Source organism: Tachyglossus aculeatus, chromosome 21 (assembly GCF_015852505.1).
Source record: "Tachyglossus aculeatus isolate mTacAcu1 chromosome 21, mTacAcu1.pri, whole genome shotgun sequence".
Classification (NCBI taxonomy): domain Eukaryota; kingdom Metazoa; phylum Chordata; class Mammalia; order Monotremata; family Tachyglossidae; genus Tachyglossus; species Tachyglossus aculeatus.
In genome coordinates, this window is record NC_052086.1 from 52748126 (window position 1) to 52769991 (window position 21866).

General features: G+C 46.8%; 2 protein-coding genes across 2 annotated transcripts in view; both read right to left on the minus strand.

Moving 5' to 3' along the window:
• Positions 1–7081, minus strand: part of NLRC3 (NLR family CARD domain containing 3) — a 47007-nt gene extending 39926 nt beyond the window's left edge. Inside the window, exons 1-2 of the mRNA XM_038762782.1 lie at positions 7031–7081; positions 5491–5498 (exon numbers count right to left, since the gene is read on the minus strand). Coding sequence (XP_038618710.1) covers positions 5491–5498; positions 7031–7081 — 59 coding nt within the window. The remainder of the gene's footprint in view (positions 1–5490; positions 5499–7030) is intronic.
• A 12714-nt stretch (positions 7082–19795) lies between these two features.
• SLX4 (SLX4 structure-specific endonuclease subunit) overlaps positions 19796–21866 on the minus strand; it is a 32319-nt gene continuing 30248 nt past the window's right edge. Inside the window, exon 15 of the mRNA XM_038762909.1 lies at positions 19796–20958. Within this exon, the coding sequence (XP_038618837.1) occupies positions 20601–20958 (358 nt within the window). The 3' untranslated portion in view covers positions 19796–20600. The remainder of the gene's footprint in view (positions 20959–21866) is intronic.

Here is a 21866-nt window from a genome sequence, read left to right on the forward strand (position 1 = left end):
AGGCCTCCTGGAGGAGGTGAGCTAGAAGCAGCACGGCCTGGTGGGTAGAGCACCCGCCTGGGAGTCAGAAGGCCTGGGGTTCTAATTCCAGCTCCGCCACTTACCTGCTGTGTGACCTTGGGCAATTTGCTTCACTTTTCTGTGCCTCAGTTTCCTCAAGTACAAAAAATGGGGATTCGACACATGAGCCCGTTGTTGGGTAGGGATTGTCTCTGTTGCTGAATTGTACTTTCCAAGTGCTTAGTACAATGCTCTGCACTCAGTAAGCACTCAATAAATACAACTGAATGAATAAATGAATGATACCTGTTCATTCATTCATTCAATCGTATTTATTGAGTGCAGAGCACTGTACTAAGCGCTTGGGAAGTACAAGTTGGCAACATCTAGAGACGGTCCCTACCCAACAGTGGGCTCACAGTCTAGAGGGGAGAGACAGGGGACAAAACAAAACATATTAACAAAATAAAATAAATAGAATAAATATGTACAAATAAAATAGAGTAATAAATACATACAAACATATACATATATACAGGTGCTGTGGGGAATGGAAGGAGGTAAGATGAGGGGGATGGAGAGGGGGACGAGGGGGAGAGGAAGGAAGGGGCTCAGTCTGGGAAGGCCTCCTGGAGGAGGTGAGCTCTCAGTAGGGCCTTGAAGGGAGGAAGAGAGCTAGCTTGGCGGATGGGCAGAGGGAGGGCATTCCAGGCCAGGGGGATGACGTGGGCCGTGTTCTCCCTTCTACTTGACTATGAGCCCCATGTGGGGTAGGGACTGTACCCAAGAGTAACTTGTATTTACCCCAGCATCCAAAACAGTGTTTGGCACATAATACTCTCCCAAGCGCTTAGTATAGCACTCTGCTTACAGTAAGTACTCAATAAATATGGTTGAATAAATAGTAAACACTTAAATACTATTAAAAAAAAGAGCCCAGGCCCGGGAATCAGTATGGGCTCTAATCCACCCTTGCCTCCTGTGACCTTTGGCAAGTGATTTAACTTCTCTGAACCTCAGTTTCCTCATCAGTAAAATGGAGATTCAATGCATCTCACCCACTCTGTCCCAAAGCAGAGAAAGGATAGATAACAAAGGCAGATAGAAGCTGAAGCAATGGATGAAAGAGAAGGGGAGGGGAGAAGAACCACCCACTAGCCTTAGTGCCCGGGAAGTTAGGCAATAAATCAATTCAGATCACATTGCAGAGGCCAGGACTGGAAGGCCCAATCGTATTTATTGAGCGCTTACTGTGTGCTGAGCACTGTACTAAGCACTTGGGAAGTACAAGTTGGCAACATATAGAGACAGTCCCTACCCAACAGTGGGCTCACAGTCTAAAAGAAGTCCTTGGAAGGCAGATGCTTGCAATCAATCATATTTATTGAGCACTTACTGTATGCAGGGCACTGGGAGAGTACAATACAACAGAGTTGGTAGAGACGACATTCCCTGCCCCCTAGGGGCTTACAGTCTAGAGGAGGAGACAGACATTAATGTAAATTGCAGCTATAGACACATAACTACTGTAGGGCTGAGTGAGAGGTGAGTAAAGGGTACAAATCCAAGTGCAAGGGTGACAGAAAGGAATGGGAGAAGCTGCAGATTTGAAAGAGGCAACCCTGTTACTATGCCCTCCTCCACAAAACCACCAGCTGAGGCAGCTAAATAAATGAAATTTGCATTTTCTCACCTGGCAGTGATGACTACTCGTTTTGGGTTACGGAGGGGAGTGGTTGTTGATAAGATGATTTTTAAATCTAGCTGCAGAGGGGACCCCGGAGTCTAATGGTGTAGATCTCCCTGGACCTTCTCTTCCCCGTCTAAACCCCCACTAACTATCTAGCTCCCATAGGACCCACCTGACCCACCCAACAGCTCCTTCCTGTTGTGCACACACTCCCTCCTCCACTGAGGCTCCTACCCCAGACCTAAAAACAGCCACATTGGGGTTGCTGGGGTGCGAATGAGCCTGCAGAGAGGTCAAAATGTGTATATTCATTCAATCAGTGGTATTTACTGAGCAGTTACTATGTACTCTATATGTTGCCAATTTGTACTTCCCAAGTGCTTAGTACAGTGCTCTGCACACAGTAAGCGCTCAATAAATACGATTGATGATGATGATTATATTAAGCATTTCAGAGAGTAAAATACAACAGAATTAGCAAGTGTGATCCCTGTCCATAACAGGCTTACAGTCTAGAGGGGCAGACAGACAATAAAAATAATTTATAAAATATAATTTAAAGATCTGTACATAAGTTCTATGGGGCATATTCTCCTCTGAACTTCAGGCCTCGACTTTTTTTAAAATGGTATTTGTTAAGTGCTTAGATGCAAGTTAATCACATTGGATTACAGTATCTGTTCCACATGGGGCTCACAGGCTTCATCCCCATTTTACAGATGAGGGATCTGAGGCACAGAGAAACTAAGTGACTTGCCCAAGGTCACACAGCAGACAAGTGGCAGAGTGGGGATTAGAATCCAGGTCCTTCTGATGCCCAGGCCTGTGCTCTATCCACTAGGGCGTACTGCTTCCCCCGGCTTCCTCTGCCCTTGGTCCACTTCTCCCAACCCAGAATAATAATTATTATTACTAATAGACCTTACTATGTACCATGTATGTAAGGGCTGGAGTATTAGATTGTGAACCCGTTGTTGGGTAGGGATCATCTCTATATTTTGCCGATTTGTACTCTCCAAGTGCTTGGTACAGTGCTCTGCACACAGTAAGCGCTCGATAAATACGACTAAATTAATTAGATTGAAAGCTATCTGTGCGCCGGGTTCATGTCTATCAGCTCTGTTGTACTGAACTCTCCTGAATGCTCAGTAAAGTGTTCTGTTCTCAGCATAAGTAGGTGCTCGATTAATACCACTGATTGACTGAGTAGATACAATTAGATCAGATGTGGTCTCTGTGATCATCATCATCAATCGTATTTATTGAGCGCTTACTATGTGCAGAGCACTGTACTAAGCGCTTGGGAAGTACAAATTGGCAACATATAGAGACAGTCCCTACCCAACATTGGGCTCACAGTCTAAAAAGTCTGTCCCACTTGGGGCTCACAGTCTAAAGAGTGAGAAGCAGCATGGCTCAGTGGAAAGAGCCCGGGCTTTGGAGTCAGAGGTCATGGGTTCGAATCCCGGCTCCGCCACATGTCTGCTGTGTGACCTTGGGCAAGTCACTTCACTTCTCTGAGCCTCAGTACCCTCATCTGGAAAATGGGGATTAAGACTGTGAGCCCCATGTGGGACAACTTGATCACCTTGTATTCCCCCCCAGCGCTTAAAACAGTGCTCTGCACATAGTAAGCGCTTAACAAATGCCATCATTATTATTATTATAAAGAGGAGGGAGAATGGGTATTTTAATATGAAACTAAAGCCCAGAGAAGTCAAGTGACTTACCCCAGGCTGCCCAGCAGGCAAGTGGAAGAGCCTGAGCTGGGATTAGAAAGAAGTTCTCTCTGACTTCCAGTTTTGTGTTCTTTTCACTAGGCCATCCTCAATAGTTGAGCCACAGCCGAAAAAAGGCGAAGGATGGAGAAGAGGATTGTATCCACACAAACACTCATGCGCATGCCCACATACACACACACACCCCTTCCCTCCAAGGATGAGACATGTGAGAGACACTGGAATTGAGGGAGTGAAAGTCAGGGTAGTAGGAGGCAAACAAATGACTGGTCAGAGCCACCTTTGTGTAGGAAGAAACAGAGACAAAGAGAGAAGGGGGCAGAGAGAGCCGGAAAAAGCCAGGAGGGGAGAAAGATAGAAAGGAAGAGATAGAGAAACCACCTAAATTAGTGCTGCTCAGCTGTGTGCAGTGGAGCCCTGGAGTTTGGGCAGATGGTCACTGGGGCTGCCCGGGCATATCATCATCAATCGTATTTATTGAGCGCTTACTATGTGCAGAGCACTGTACTAAGCGCTTGGGAAGTACAAATTGGCAACATATAGAGACAGTCCCTACCCAACAGTGGGCTCACAGCCATATGAGCCCAGTGGTCCAGCCTGGACTCTACCTCTTGGGCAGTTTCTCAGCCAGACGAGCAGCAGCAGCAGCGGGGAGTGACATCCTCAGTAGGCGGGAGATGGGGAGGCAGTGGCAGGGTGAGGGGAAAGACTGTGGAGGTGAGTTGAGAGCTGATGACAGCAGCATCCTGTATCTCTCCTGCTGCCCACACACCTTCCTTCGGCTCTGGTTACTTGGTTGAGAAGGGAGCTGCCCCGCTGGACAAGGATTTTGCTCCAGGACGAACGATGGAAAGGCCGTCATGTCCTGTCATCCCTGATATTTGGAGGCACCTCCTACTCCCCACCGCCCTTCCCCTGCAGTAGGTTGGTGTGTTGCTTTGGGTCCTCTAGACTGTAAGCTCATTGTGGGCAGGGAATGTGTCTACCAACTCTGTTATATTGTACTCCCCCAAGCACCTAGTACAGTGCTCTGCACACAGTAAGTGCCCAATAAACTGACTGATCTAGATTGTACAGTCCTCTAGACAGTAAACTCACTGTGGGCAGGGAACGTGTCTTCCAAATCTGTTATAGCATACTCTCCCAAGCGTTTAGTACAGTGCTCTATTTATTTATTTCATTTTATTTATTTTATTTTATTTATTTTATTATTTATTTATTTTACTTGTACATATCTATTCTATTTATTTTATTTTGTTAGTATGTTTGGTTTTGTTCTCTGTCTCCCCCCTTTTAGACTGTGAGCCCACTGTTGGGTAGGGACTGTCTCTATATGTTGCCAATTTGTACTTCCCAAGCGCTTAGTACAGTGCTCTACACATAGTAAGCGCTCAATAAATACGATTGATGATGATGATGCTCTGCACACAGTAAAGGCTCAATAAATACCACCGATTGATTTGGGTTCTTGAGGACATGACAGTCGCTACTCATACCATGTCCTTGGTGTAACACAGCCATGGTGGAGCCAGGAGGCACCGCAACGGTGGGAGACAGAAGGACCTGGGTTCTAATTCTGACTCCGCCACACATCTGCTGTGTGACCTTGGGCAAGTGGCTTAACTTCTCTGTGCTTCAGTTCCCTCATTTGTAAAAAATGGGAATTAAGAGTGTGAACCCAATGTGGGACAGGACCTGTGTCCAACCTGATCAACTTGTTTCTACCCCAGTATTTAGAACAATGCCTGACACATAATAAGTGCTTAGCAAGTACCATTACTATTATTATTATTACTATTACTATGATGGCGATGGTACTTATTAAGTGCTTACTATGTGTCAGGTACTGTAGGAAGTGCTGAAGTGCATACAAGCAAATCGAGTTGGACACAGTACCCGTCCCACATGGAGCTCACTGTCTCAATTCCCATTTTACAGAAGAGGTAACTGAGGCACAGGGAAGTGAAGTGACCTGCCCGAGGTCACACAGCAGACAAATGGAGGAGCTGGGTTTACAATCCATGATATTCTGATCCCAGACTCATGCACAATCCACTATACCATGCTGGCTGAGAGAGAGAGAGAGAAAGAGAGAGAGAGAGCCCACAAGCCTCCAACACATCTCTGCCCCATGGGCCCTTCTTTTTTCGATTCAAGCTCTTTCATATTACCACATTCTCCAAGTGTTCCTGGCCCTGATTGTGTAGATTATTTCTAGCCCCGTCAGCCCCGGATAAACCGGAAGACGGGAAAAGGAGCAAAATCCTCTAATAATAATTAATAATAATTATTTGTATTTGTTAAGTGCTTACTATGTGCTTACTACTGTACTAAGAGCTGGGGTGGATACAAGTAAATCAGGTTGTACACAGTCCCTGTCCCAAAGGGGTTCACAGTCTAAATCCCCATTATACAGATGAGACAACTGAGGCACCAGTGAAGTGACTTGCCCACAGCAGACAAGTGGCAGAGCTGGGGTTAGAACCCATGACCTTCTGACTCCCACCCCTGCCCTAAATATACACTTGAGCCTCTCCAGCCATGCCTCTGGCCTTAGGGAGAGCCCAGCTCTCCTGGAAGTTTCCGACCAGGGTTGTCTCTGAGTTCCCCTCAAAAATCTCCTCCTCAAAAATCTCCAGTGGCTACCAATCAATCTGCGCATCAGGCAGAAACTCCTCACCCTGGGCTTCAAGGCTGTCCATCACCTCGCCCCCTCCTACCTCACCTCCCTTCTCTCCTTCTCCAGCCCAGCCCGCACCCTCCGCTCCTCTGCCGCTCACCTCCTCACCGTGCCTCGTTCTCGCCTGTCCCGCCATCGACCCCCGGCCCACATCATCTCCCGGGCCTGGAATGCCCTCCCTCTGCCCATCCGCCAAGCTAGCTGTCTTCCTCCCTTCAAGGCCCTACTGAGAGCTCACCTCCTCCAGGAGGCCTTCCCACACTGAGCCCCTTCCTTCCTCTCCCCCTCGTCCCCCTCTCCATCCCCCCATCTTACCTCCTTCCCTTCCCCACGGCATCTGTATATATGTATATATGTTTGTACATATTTATTACTCTATTTATTTATTTATTTTACTTGTACATAGCTATTCTATTTATTTTATTTTGTTAGTATGTTTGGTTTTGTTCTCTGTCTCCCCCCTTTCAGACTGTGAGCCCACTGTTGGGAAGGGACTGTCTCTATATGTTGCCAACTTGTACTTCCCAAGCGCTTAGTACAGTGCTCTGCACACAGTAAGCGCTCAATAAATATGATTGATTGATTCCCCGAGCCAACATCCAAATAGCATAGCCGCTTGGCACTAAGGTCTACTCCCAGCATCCGTTACTGGGTGGCGGGGAAAAAAACCCTGCCCCACATGGTTCCTGCACCTTCCCACGGGCCACCTTCGCCCTCTGCCAGCTTTGGGCATCAGCCCCAATCCAGAGTCAGAGAAGTCACCATCATCATCATCATCAATCGTATTTATTGAGCGCTTACTATGTGCAGAGCACTGTACTAAGCGCTTGGGAAGTACAAATTGGCAACATGTAGAGACAGTCCCTACCCAACAGTGGGCTCACAGTCTAAAAGGTCAGCAGTCAGCAGCCTCTTCCGCACCATCCCCTGCAGGGCCCCTCCCTTCCAACGCCTAGATGCTGGGGGAGCCATGGCCTGCAGCTTACCTCAGTCCCTGCAGCTCTCCTCGGGGGAGTTCAAGCAAGACAGCCTCGATCCCTCGAGCTCCTTCCCTCTCCAGCCCCCGCAGAGGGGTCTGAGCAGATTTCCCTGCGGTCTCCTGGGTGATGCTTTAACTTCCTTCCAACCGGAGAAGGCCGCCAGGCAGGTGGCTGGTAACCCTTTTCCTCTCTGCTTCCCCAAGGTACCTGCACAGGTCCCGGTCATCGCCATCTTCTGCCCCAAGTTGATGAAAGAATCATCGCCATGACGGAAGCGAGGTGCAGGAGAGACCGGGGGCACAGGGAGAGAGGTGCTGGCCCCCCTTCTCTTCCTCCTTCCCCAAGCCCACAGTCTATCACACTCTCAGTTGGACTCCTCACCTCTTCCTGTGCTGTGGCTCTGACTCGATCTTCCTTCCTGTCGAATTTCAGAAGCCAACAAATTCACTGAAAAGTCTGCCCCGCCTCCGCCAGCCCTCCTTCCTGGCTCAGCGAGAACGCAGCGGCCTGCTCCACCTTTGTGCCAACTAAATAGGACACGGAAACTAAGTTCTTCTTTGAGTGTGAACCCCAATCAGAGGTTGCCAGAGGGTAGACTGGGCAATGCTGCAGGCCTATTTTCAACCCCCAAGTCCCACAGTACTTATGTCCATATCTGTAATTTATCTATATTGATGTCTGTCTCCCCATCTAGACTGTAAGCTCATTGTGGGGAGGGAATGTGTCTGTTATATTGTTATATTGTTCTCCTCCAAGCACTCATTACAGGGCTCTGCACACGATAAATGTGCAATAATTACGATTGATGGATTGATTGATTGAAATGAACAGATAATCCCAGAAGCCTAGGGCTGGAAGGGTTCCCTAATAATAAGTGTAGTAGTTAAGAGCTTACTGTGTAGCAAGCACTGTCCTAACCGTTGCTTAGACTCAGAGCCCCAGGCAGGACAGGGACTTTGTCCATTCTGATTAACTTGTACCTACCCTGGTGCTTAGAACAGTGCTTGACACATAATAAGCATTTAGCAATCAATCAATCATATTTATTGAGCGCTTACTGTGTGCAGAGCACTGTACTAAGTGCTTGGGAAGTACAAGTTGGCAACATATAGAGACAGTTCCTACTCAACAGCTGGCTCACAGTCTAAAAGGGGGAGACAGAGAACATTTAGCAGATTTAGCAGATATGATAATAATAATTAAGGTAATCAGGTTAGACACCGTCTCTCTCCCATATGGGGCTCACAGTCTAAGTAGGAGGGAGAACAGATATTGAAATCCATTTTACATAAAGGCCCTACTGAGAGCTCACCTCATCCAGGAAGCCTTCCCAGACTGAGCCCTTTCCTTCCTCTCCTCCTCGTCCCCCTCTCCATCCCCCCATCTCACCTCCTTCCCTTCCCCACAGCACCTGTATAAATGTATATATGTTTGTACATATTTATTACTCTATTTATTTTACTTGTACATATCTATTCTATTTTATTTTGTTAGTACGTTTGGTTTTGTTCTCTGTCTCCCCCTTTTAGACTATGAGCCCACTGCTGGGTAGGGACTGTCTCTATCTGTTACCAACTTGTACTTCCCAAGCGCTTAGTACAGTGCTCTGCACACAGTAAGCGCTCAATAAATACGATTGATGATGATGATGATAAAGGGAAACTGAAGCACAGAAAAGTCAAGGACTTGCCCGAGGTCACAAACCCAGCAAGTGGCAGAGCCAGGATTAGCACCCAGCTCCTCCAACTCTCCAGCCTATGCTCTTTCCAATAGGCCACACTGCTTCCCCTATAAGGTAGCCACTTCATTGTATTGTCCCAACCCAGACTGTCCCCTTTTTTAAAAAAACTTTCAAGTTGACAGTTCTCTAACCTTCAGTCACCCTCTGAATAACAGCCCTTCCAGTCAGGAGATTTTTTTCCAATGACTTCATCATCTAAATCCCTCCTGTGGCACTGTAAACGCATCCTCCATCATCCTGACTTCATCACCGCTCCTACAGCATCCAATCACAGGAGCCCCGGCCTGGTAAACCTCACCAAACCTCTGCTTCGCCAAGCCAAGTAATCCCCACTTCCTTTGCTTGCCGGTTGTGTTTCTCAACTTTTTCAGCAGTCAAGATAGCTTAGGTTGCTCCGGTGAATAAAACGGCTTGAATCAATGTTCAGGCCCCAAAATGATAGTCCCCGGGGTGACGTGCAAACAAAAGAGGGTGTACAAAAACCAATCTGCACACAGGATGCAGGAAACCACAGGTCTCTAGGGCAGGAGCTTCTCATGTGTGTCTGCTGTGAAAAAGGGGAGATGTAAAGGTTTCAAATTAATAGACACTTGGCTTGCCCTCCCCAGTCTCTATTTCTTGGTGCGGGGAATATCACAGGGAGCCAGAGGACCGGCGGGGATGGAGGGGGGAAGGAGAGCGGGTGTATACAAGCACAATCAACCAATCAATCAATGCTATTTTTTGAGCTTCACTGCATGCAGAACACTGTCCTAAGCGTTCGGAATAGTCCGGTACAACAGAGTCGGTAGACACGTTTCCTACCCTCAAGGAGCTTTAAGTCTGAGCTCTGTTCTCTTTCACAGATATTTACGGGAGGCGGGGTGGTGGAAAGACACTGCTGGTCTGGGATCTGGAAGTCCTGAGTTCAAGTCTGGGCTCTGCCACCAGGCTGCTGTGTGACCTTGGGCAAGTCACTTAACCTTGTTGTACCTCAGTTTCCCCATCTGCGAAATGGGGATACTAATACCTACATTTCTACCTCTCTCATAGGGTTATCATGAGGGCAAAAGTGAGATAAGTAACAGGAGAGTGCCCTGGGAAGAAATGAGTTCTACAAAAACCAAAGCATCATAAGTATTCTTCTTCTTCTACTGACATCCCCATCCCTTTCCTTCCCTAGGACAAGGGAATCTGCAAATCAGTGGGCATTTCAGGGGAATTTCAATCTACCATTTCTGAACTGACTTAAAAGGATAGGACAGATATTGCGGGCCCATCAATCAATCAGTCAAGTTTATTGAGTGCTTACTGTTTGCAGAGCACTCTACTAAGTGCTTGGGAGAGTACAATATAACAGATTTGGTAGACACATTCCCTGCCCACGATGAGCTTTCAGTCTAGAGGGGGATACAAACATTAATATAAATACATAAATTACAGAGAAGTACAAAAGGGGCTGTGGAGCTGAAAGAGTGGTGAATAAAGCTGCAAATCTAAGTGCAAGGGCAAAGCAGAAGGATTTGGGGGAAAAGTGCTTAGAAAAGTGCTTGGCACATAGTAAGTGCTTAACAAATACCATAATTATTATTCTTATAAGAGAAAGTGAGGGCATAATTGAGGAAGGCCTCTTGGAGATGTGCTTTTACTAATCCTTCAAAGACGGGGAGAGTGATCGTGTTGGATATAATAATAATAATAATGATGGTATTTGTTAAGTGCTTACTCTGTGTGAAGCACTGTTCTAAGGGCTCGGGGGATACAAGGTGATCAGGTTGTCCCACATGGGGCTCACAGTCTTAATCCCCATTTTCCAGATGAGGGAACCGAGGCACAGAGAAGTTAAGTGACTTGCCCAAAGTCACACAGCTAATATGAAGAGGGAGGGTGTTCCAGGCTAGGGGCAGGATGAGGGCGAAAGTTCAGTGGCAAGGCAAGATCTTCTAGACTGTGAGCCTATTGCTGAGTAGGGACCGTCTCTATAGGTTGCCAACTTGCACTTCCCAAGCGCTTAGTACAGTGCTCTGCACACAGTAAGCGCTCAATAAATACGACTGAATGAAGGAATGAATGGAGATACAGTCAATAGGCTGGCATTAGAGGAGTCAAGTGTGCGGGCTGGGCTTAAGTACAAAATCAGGAAGGTACATTCATTCATTCATTCAATCGGATTTATTGAGTGCTTACTGTGTGCAGGGCACTGTACTAAGCGCTTGGGAAGTACAGTAAGAAGGGGCAAGGTGATTAGGTGTTTTAAAGCCGATGGTAAAGAGTTTTTCTTTGACGCGGAGGTGGATGGGCAAACACTGGAGTTTCTTGAGAAGTTAGGAGACAAAATTTATTACTCTATTTATTTTACTTGTACATATCTATTCTATTTTATTTTGTTAATATGTTTGGTTTTGTTCTCTGTCTCCCCCTTCTAGACTGTGAGCCCACTGTTGGGTAGGGACCATCTCTAGATGTTGCCAACTTGTACTTCCCAAGCGCTTAGTACAGTGCTCTGCACACAGTAAGTGCTCAATAAATATGATTGATTGATTGATTTTAAATGATCCAGGCAGCAGAGTTAAGTGTGATCTGGAGTCGGGAGAGACAGGAGGCAGGGAGGTCAGCAAGGAGGCTAATATGGTTGAAAAGGCAGGATAGGGTAAATGTAGTAGCCATTTGTTTGGATAGGAAAGGGAGGATTTAACAACGCTGTGAAGAGAGAAGCAGCGTGGCTCAGTAGAAAAGAGCCCGGGGTTTGGAGTCAGAGGTCAGGGGTTCAAATCCCGGCTCCACCAATTGTCAGCTGTGTGACTTTAGGCAAGTCACTTCACTTCTCTGGGCCTCAGTTACCTCATCTGTAAAATGGGGATGAAGACTGGGAGCTCCCCCATGGGACAACCTGATCACCTTGTAACCTCCCCAGCGCTTAGAACAGTGCTTTGCATGTAGTAAGTGCTTAATAAATGCCATTATTATCATTAAGAGTGAACCTTTAGGACCTGGTGATAGATTGACTATGTGACCCAGAAGCAGGCTGGAGCCTAAGGGCTCAACCCTATTACATTTCTAATAAATGATGCAAGATAAAAGCTTTCTGCCGGGTAATTTTTAGCTGAGACCTTAGAGATTGAGCCTACAAGGTGTAGTAGCTGTGGCTGGACCCTCACCAGCCTGCCTGTGACCCAGGGCACAATTGTCCAGGAAGGGCTTGGCAGCTGACCGATAAAGCTCTTAGCCTTGCACGCTTTTTTTTCCAATTGTAGCCTACTCTTTGAGGAGAGTACCGCACCCTCCGCTCCTCCACCGCTGATCTCCTCACCATACCTCGCTCTCGCCTGTCCCGCCATCGACCCCCGGCCCACGTCATCCCCCGGGCCTAGAATGCCCTCCCTCTGCCCATCCGCCAAGCTAGCTCTCTTCCTCCCTTCAAGGCCCTGCTGAGAGCTCACCTCCTCCAGGAGGCCTTCCCACACTGAGCCCCTTCCTTCCTCTCCCCCTCGTCCCCCTTTCCATCCCCCCCATCTTACCTCCTTCCCTTCCCCACAGCACCTGTATATATGTATATATGGTTGTACATATTTTTTTTACTCTATTTATTTATTTATTTTATTTGTACATATCTGTTCTATTTATTTTATTTTGTTAGTATGTTTGGTTTTGTTCTCTGTCTCCCCCTTTTAGACTGTGAGCCCACTGTTGGGTAGGGACTGTCTCTATATGTTGCCAATTTGTACTTCCCAAGCGCTTAGTACAGTGCTCTGCACATAGTAAGCGCTCAATAAATACGATTGATGATGATGATGAGAGTAGGCGGTTACGAAGGAGACAACAGTGTAAGCCTTTAGATTTTCACGGTAAGGTGAATTAATGTAGTCAAGCAGCAGGGAGAAGGCTGAGCACCTATTAAGTCCCTACTGAATGCCAAGAACTCAAGAACTTGAGAGAGGGCAAATATGTACACACACACACACACACACACACAAAAAAAAAAAACTCGGTATTCATTCCTTCAATCATATTTCTTCAGTGCTTACTGTAGGCAGAGTACTGTAGTAAGCGCTTGGGAAAGTACAACAATAAACAGACACACTCCCTGCCCACCCCTACTGAATGCTGAGCACTGAATTATGCACTTGAGAGAGGGAAAATATGTAAACGCACACCACCAATCAACGGCATTTACTGTGTGCTTCCTATGTGCAGAGCCCTGTGCTAAGCCCTGCTTGGGAGGGCGCAATACAACAGAATTAGCGGACACGTTCCCTGCCCGTAATGAGCTTACAGTCTAGAGGGGGAGACAGACATTAATATATAATTTAAAATATATAATTTAAAGATATGTACATATCTTTATGCACGCGCACACACACACACGTGCTCTTCACACTCATACCTAACTGATGGTGCATTTCCTCTCCACCCTCACGAAGTGACTGCTGATTCAGCTGCCACTTGTCTGCTGTGTGACCTTGGGCAAGTCACTTAATCAATCAATCAATCGTATTTATTTTACTGTGTGCACAGCACCGTACTAAGCGCTTGGGAAGTACAAGATGGCAACATATGGCGACAGTCCCGACCCAACAGTGGGCTCACAGTCTAAAAACCTCTCTGTGCCTCAGTTCCCCTCATCTGTAAAGTGCGGATTAAGACTGAAAGCCCCCTGTGGGCAAGGGACTGCGTCCAACCTGATGAGCTTGCAGCTAACCCATCGCTCGGAACAGCGCTTGACGCAGAGTAGGCACTTAGCAAGTACCGTCATCATAATCACCCTAACACGGTCGCATTCTTCTAAGGCTCTTTTTGAAACCTTTTTCGAACCATCTTTTCCCAAAGGTTGGAAACGCTGGAGGGTGGCAAGTCATTGTTCCTGCATCCAGGTGCGGGCCTGAACTCCGGTGATTGGGAAGCGCTACCACAAGCCTCACCTGAAGCCCTGAGGAGGAAAGGTGGGCATGGCCAGTGAGGAAAGCACGCTGCTGGTCACGGGCGAGTGGCTAATTCCCCAGCATTTCTTTACCGCGGTCTGACTGGCTCTGGGCAAGGTGAAGCAGCTTGTCTTCATCATCATCATCATCATCAATTGTATTTATTGAGCGCTTACTGTGTGCAGAGCACTGTACTAAGCTGTTGGGAAGTACAAGTTGGCAACATATAGAGACAGTCCCTACCCAACAGTGGGCTCACAGTCTAAAATAATAATAATAATAATTTTGGTATTTGTTAAGCGCTTACTATGTGCAAAGCACTGTTCTAAGCGCTAGGGAGGATACAAGGTAATCAGGTGGTCCCCCGTGGGGCTCACGGTCTTAATCCCCATTTTACAGATGAGGTCACTGGGGCACAGAGAAGTTGTGACTTGCCCAAAGTCACACAGCTGACAAGCGGCTGGGCTGGGATTTGAACCCATGACCTCTGATGGCTTCTCAGCGTGAATGAATCCACCCATCCATCCATTCGTTCATCCATTCAATCAGTCAATCAATCAATCGCATTTATTGAGCGCTTACTGTGTGCAGAGCACTGTACTAAGCGCTTGGGAAGTACAAGTTGGCAACATATAGAGACGGCCCCTACCCGACAGTGGGCTCACAGTCTAAACCATTGAGAAGCAGTGTGGCTCAGTGGAAAGAGCATGGGCTTGGGAGTCAAAGGTCAAGGGTTCGAATCCCGGCTCCGCCGCTTGCGTGCTGTGTGACCTTGGGCAAGCCACTTAACTTCTCCGTGCCTCAGTTAATCAATCAATCAAATCGTATTTATTGAGCGCTTACTGTGTGCAGAGCACTGTACTAAGCGCTTAGTGGATACAGCCCAGACCCGGGAGTCAGAAGGACCTGGGTTCTAAATCCGGCTCTGCCACAGGTCTGCTGTGTAACCTTGGGCAAGTCGTTTCACTTCTCTGGGCCTCAGTTACCTCATCTGTAAAATGTGATTATGAGTGTTAGCCCTATGTAGGACAGGTACTTTGTCCTACCTGATTAGCTTGCATCTACCCCAGTACTTAAAATGGTGCTTGGCACATAGCTTAACAAATATTATTATTATTATTATTACTATTATTATTATTATTGTCCTACCCCGGCCCCTGCAAGAGTAGATAGGCAGACCGAGATGCAGTTGAGAGGGGTGGAATTCATGTCCTAGAGTTTCTACGCCGGGCAAGTTTCCTAAATCCCCCTGAAAGCTCACATCGGGGAGATGGCATTTCTGCTTCGTTCCTGCGGCCATTCTATTTATGTATTATTTAGCTTTTGGGCACTACCCCCATACGTCCCCTTTGTCCCCTCGCCCCCATGATACAAAGATATGTATTGTTAAACTATGCTGCTTCACTCTACTTGTAATTTATTTTCAGGTCTGTCCCTCTCTTTTTAAATGGTATTTGTTAAGCACTTACTATGTGTCAGGCACTGTTCGAAGCACTGGGAGAGATACGAGGTAATCAAATTGGACACAGTTGCCATCCCACTTGGGGCTCACAGTCTTCATCCCCATTTTACAGATGAGGTAACCGAGGCCCAGAGAATAATAATAATGATAATAATGATGGCATTTATTAAGTGCTTACTATGTGCAAAGCACTGTTCTAAGCGCTGGGGAGGTGATCAGGTTGTCCCACGGGGGGCTTACAGTCTTCATCCCCATTTTACAGATGAGGTAACAGGCACAGAGAAGTTAAGTGACTTGTGCTTACTGTATGCAGAGCACTAAGCGCTTGGGAAGTACAAGTTGGCAACATCTAGAGACAGTCCCTACCATCTCTATATGGGAAGCAGCCGTGGCTCAGTGGAAAGAGCATGGGCTTTGGAGTCAGAAGCCATGGGTTCAAATCCCGGCTCCGCCACTTGTCAGCTGTGTGACCTTGGGCAAGTCACTTCACTTCTCTGGGCCTCAGTTCCCTCATCTGTAAAATGGGGGTTGACTGTGAGCCCCCCGTGGGGACAACCTGATCACCTTGTATCCCCCCAGCGCTTAGAACAGTGCTTTGCACATAGTAAGCGCTTAATAAATGCCATTATTATCATTATTATTATTATTATTCTCTGGGCCTCAATTCCCTCATCTGTAAAATGGGGATGAAGACTGTAAGCCTCTCGTGGGACAACCTGCTTACCTTGTATCTACCCCAGCACTTAGAACAGTGCTTTGCACATAGTAAGCGCTTAACAAATACCAACATTATTATTATTATTATTACCCAACAGTGGGCTCACAGTCTAGAAGGGTTAAACAACTATCATTAAAACAACAAAACAGAAAGTGATAAGAAGACATAAAACAGTGTGGCCTAGTGGATCGGGCAGAGGAGTCAGGAGGCCTAATGCTGGCTCTTTCACTTGGCTGTTGCTTGGGCAAGTCACCTCTGCCTCAGTTTCCTCATCTAGGAAGTGGGGATTCAGTACCTGTTCTCCCTCCCTATTAGACTGTGAGCACCTTGTCGGGTAGGGATCGTGTCTGACCTGCCTGCCTCGTCTCTACCCCAGAGCTTAGTACAATGCTCGGCACATAGTCAGGCCTTAACAAATACCAGTTATAATATGACAATACTATTTAGAATACATAATGTACCCCCGCACACTCACACTTCAAAGGGAACAGACTGGTCAGGGGAAAGAAGCAAGCGAGGATGGGGACGAGGTGGAACCCAGGATCCAAGAGGTACTTGTAGAAAAAGCCAACAACGTGCCAACCAAGTCATTTTCCTTTCCTCCATTTTCTTTTTAATTCCCCTTTTTGACAGTTTTGAATTTTTCCCCTCGTGATCCGTTCTTGGTCTTATTTTTCCACACTTTTTTTGTAGGAGTAGAAGGATGGGGCATTCCCCTATCCTTTCTGAAGCCAATCTGGGCACTACACTCGACAGTCAGGGAAAGGGTACGGCCGTATCTGCTGCAGATAACAGATATTACCGTCAGTCACCACAGATGCAATTTGATAATCTCACCAGCCATCTGTCATCGTAGGCTTCGCTATAGAGTGACCAGGCCGGGACATGGATGGGTCAGTGGAAATCATCGCCACTCCTGCAAATGTAAAAAATCAACACTGTGACGATGCCTTTCTTGCCCAACCTTGCAGAAAGCTCAGCTCGCACCGTGGTGCTCAACTGCTTCAATGCTACATGCGTGTGCCCAGCAGGCAGATAATAATAACAATAATTGGCATTTGTTAAGCGCTTACTATGTGCAAAGCCCTGTTCTAAGCGCTGGGGAGGATACAGGGTAATCAGGTTGTCCCACGTGGGGCTCACAGTCCTAATCCCCATTTTACAGATGAGGTAACTGAGGCCCAGGGAAGTTAAGTGACTTGCCCAAGATCACACAGCAGACATGTGGTGGAGTGAGGATTCGAACCCATGACCTCGTTCCACTGAACCACGCTGCTTCCCAGATGTGGTTGGAAGAACAGTTCCTAATTCCCTAATAGTGTTCTAGCCAACTTGTGTAGTGAAGCACGTGTTGTAGCAGGACCATGTGCGTGCGTGTGGGTGGTGTGTGTTTTGGGGCATGTGTGTTGTAGCAGGACTGGGTGTGTGTGTGCACTTGGACATGTCTCTCCCCACCTCCCAATCCCCAGCGTGGCTCAGTGGAACGAGCACGGGCTTGGGAGTCAGAGGACGTGGGTTCTAATCTCGCTCGGCCACTTGTCTGCTGTGTGAAGTTGGGCAAGCCACTTAACTACTCTGTGCCTCAGTTACCTCATCAATAAAATGGGGATTAAGACTGTGAGCCCGACGTGGGACAACCTGATTACCTTGTATCTACCAAAGTGTTTAGAACAGTGCTTGGCACCTACTGCTTAGCAAATACCATAATTATATTAATAATAATAATAACAATAACAATAACAATAACAATAATAATAATAATAATAATAATAATAATAATAATAATAATAATAATAATAATAATAATAATAATGAAGACCTTTGAAAGATGGATGGCATCAGTCCAGTGTCATGGTGAGGGAAGGGCAGCAGTGTGGTAGCAGCTCCTTTGAAGATTAAGCCTCCCTTCCATAGAGGTCCAATGGTTCCTCAAAACATCCAAGGGATCAGAAATAGAACCCGACTAGATTTTCATAGGCAAAATGCAACAAAATCCTTCTCAGTGACACTTGCCTCCAGAATCACATGCATCAGCAGCAGCAGCAACTTCAAACAGGGAGAACGTTGCTTACTCTCCCTGTCTCTCCATATACCTGGACATTAGGATCTCCTTTTTACGCAGAGTTTTATTATTTTGGTAGGGTATTTTTTAAGCGCTTGCTACGTGCCAGGCACAGTACAAGATGCTGGGGTAGATACAAGGTAATCAGGTTGGACACAGTCCCTGTCCCACGAAGGGGCTCACAGTCTTAACCCCCATTTTACTGACTGATGAGGGAATTAGCCCAGAGAAGTGACTTGCCCAAGGTCACAAGCAGACACGTGGGAGAGCCGGGATTTGAACCAAGTCCTTCTGACTCCCAGGCTGTGCTCTATCCACTAGGCCACGCGGCTCCGTAGCCATGTCTTCCGCCACCGTACTTGTGTTCTATCCAGTTGGATGCACGTTGTACTTAACAGGATTTTACCCGAAATGCAGTGAAAGAACATGGGGCTGGGAAGTGGGAGACCGAGGCTCCTTTCCCAGTTCTGCCAGTCACCTGCTGAATGACCCTTAACATCTCCACACCTCCATTTCCTCATCCGCAAAATGGGGAGAGTATACCTGCTCTCCTTACCTCCTCTAAACTGTAAGCTCATTATGGGCAGGGACTGTGTCTTTTTTGTTATATTGTACTCTCCCAAGGGCTTAGTCCAGTGCTCTGTTTCATCCATCTTGCCACCAAACCCTTGCCTATGTCCTGTCTCTGCCCTGGAATGCCCTCCTTCCTCAAATCTGACAATGACCCTCTCCGACTTGAAAGCCTTATTGAGGGCACATCTCATCCAAGAGACCTTCCCTGTGTAAGCAACCCCTTTCTTCTTCTCCCAGTCAATCAATCGTATTTATTGAGCGCTTACTGTGTGCAGAGCACTGTACTAAGTGCTTGGGAAGTACAAATTGGCAACATATAGAGACAGTCCCTACCCAACAGTGGGCTCACAGTCTAAAGTCTAAAGTCCCTTCGGCGTCACCCTGACTTGCTCCCTTTGTTCATCCCCCATCGCAATCCCACCGCACTTAGGTACATATCTGTAATTTATTTATATTAATGTCTGTCTTCCCCGTCTAGACTGTAAGCTCGTTGTGGGCAGGAAATGTGTCTGTTTATTGTTGTATTGTACTCTCCGAAGCGCTTAGTTCAGTGCTCTGCACAAAGTAGTGCTCAATAAATACAACAGAATGAACAAATGATTTTAAGCTTGTTAAGGGCAGGGAATGTGTCTAATTCTGTTGTATTATACTCACCCAAGTGCTTACTATAGTGCTCTTGCACATACTAAGGGCTCAATAAATACCACTGATTGATTGATGGATTGATCAGAACTTTATGGGGGATTCACCACTTCATATTTAGTTGAGAGAACTGTTATTCGTTCTAATTTCAGGCAGTGAATTTCGGGATGGGACTATCTCTATTTGTTGCTGAACTGTACCTCCCTGATTGTAAGCTTGTTATGGGAAGGGAATGTGTCTAATTCTGTTGTATTATACTCACCCAAATGCTTACTATATTGCTCTTGCACATACTAAGGGCTCAATAAATACCACTGATTGATTGATGGGATTGATCAGAACTTTATGGGGGATTCACCACTTCATATTTAGTTGAGAGAACTGTTATTCGTTCTAATTTCAGGCAGTGAATTTCGGGATGGGACTATCTCTATTTGTTGCTGAACTGTACTTCCCAAGGGCTTAGTACAGTGCTCTGCACACAGTAAGCGCTCAGTAAATATGATTGAATGGATAAATGATACAGTACGGAAGGGGTTAGAAGGTCATCAATCACACCAAACACTATAAAACAAATGAGGAGAAAAGCTACATACAGCAAGGTGCTGAGTTTTCTTACGAAATGTTTGATTTTATTGCACATAATGTACATGACATAAAACCCTGCCTGCGCTACATTTAAATAGAAATAAGGGCATTTGTTTGGGTCTCACAAACACAAAAATCTTTTTTTCCTTCTTTCCAGCCTCGTCCTCTGTATTTTACCATGGGTTTAATCACACCTCCTGAAGCTGAAGAAAACCCTAACATGTAAACGTGGAATTTACAAACATTCTCTATTCTGGCGACTGACACACATCCGACCTGCTCTACTGGGGCCAACTTGGAAAAATTCCAGCTGGCACTCGGTAAGGAAAGCCTCTAGGAAAGTGTATCAGAAAAGCCGGATTGCTACGAGGAGCTGGCACCTAAAAGCATTCTTTTTTTTAAAAAAAAGAAGAAAACGGGGCTAGGTTAGGACAGAATCTAATAAGGGGAAGAGGTTTGCACGCACACAAACACACACACACACAGTTAATATATAGAGAGATATAAAATAGAGACTTGAAAAATCTATTGGAACGCTTGCCATTAGCGACGGGTGCTTTGGCCCGGGTAGTAGACGTGAGATAGGATGATGAATTCTTCCTTGAATACTCGTCCAGGTTTTTCGGTGGGCAACTCAGCTCTGGCTTATAAAGCCGCCCCCAGACACCCAAGGGGCTCTGCATGGAGTCCAATGCTTTCTTGCCATGGGAGACCTCCTCAGTCCGCAGCTCTCGCTCCCCTGGGGGCAGATCCTTCGCGTGGGAAGCCTGGTTTTGGAGAAGTCCAGAAGCAGGGGATTACAGAAGCTCCTGGGAGGAAGTCGCCCTTCAGTACCGTCTTCCCCTCTTCTTGGCCCCAGGATTCCGCCGCTGCTTCTTCTCCAGCTTCTCCTTCCGGGCTCTGGCCGTGGTGAACGTGATGCCCTGAGTGTCCAAAAAGTCCAGCAGCTTTCCCGCAGCCAATTTAATGCCATTCTGCTTCAACTCGGCCTGCAGTTCGCCCAGCTCCAAAGGCTGGTAAAGCAGGATCTTCCGGTACAAGGCAGGGCTGGACCGGATGTATCGCCTCACGGCTTCCTCCTTGTCTGCCTCCAGCAAAGCCGCCTGGGAGGCAGTGATGTCTTCTGCTGCTACTTCTTCCTCCCCTTCGGACACATATCCTGCTCCGAACTCACTGGTGGAAGAACTGAAAGAACACAATACACAGATCGGGGTGAAATGCTCTCCCCGACAGATAAGAGTAAAAAGAGGTCCGCCAGGGTGACGGAGATATTCCCGTTAGCAGACCCTACTTGCCAAGACCAACATCTCTGACTGAATTAATCCTCAGGTAATTTGGGGCCAGGTGCAAGCAGCAAGACATGCTTTCATTGTGTTTTCAAGAACACAATTTGCCAAAGACAAACTGTTACGGTTTCAAAGGCAAACAAGGAATGGGGGGTGCAGGGTGGGAAAGATGGTTTGAAAACAACCGCAACAGTAGGCTAGCAACTGGCCTACAACCCTTCTCTAGGACCAGTCCCCCCACTCAGCTTGGGGTAACACCTTAGCTTGCATCTACAAAGTTCTGTCCAAACTAGGGGCTCTCTCAAGCCCAGGAGATACAGCGATACTTGCCCACCTGCAGTTTACCCACCATGACACATGGTTATCCCCAGCAAAAACGGGTCAGGAAGGATTTCTTTGTGGGTGTGGGTCTGGGATGAGTAATGAGCAGGCAATGATTGCCCACTAAATCACCTCCCCTTCACCAACCACAATCCTCTTCAATGGGTAACTTCTCTGTGACTCAGTTACCTCTTCTATAAAACGGGGATTAAGACTGTGAGCCCCATGTGGGACATGGACTGATTAGCTGGTAACCACCCCTGCGCTTAGTAGAGTACCTGGCACACAGTAAGCACTTAAATACTATAAATGAAATAGAGCTACAGAAACCAAGTGTAGTGCTGATTTAAAGCCTCCAGGGAGAAACTTGGAAAATCAAGAGGTTCAATTTCAGATGGACTAACACCACCATGTAGAATATTTGTCTTCAAGACCTAAGACTAATTGTTAACAACCAGTGAACTGGGTGGGCACCACTGCCTTCTA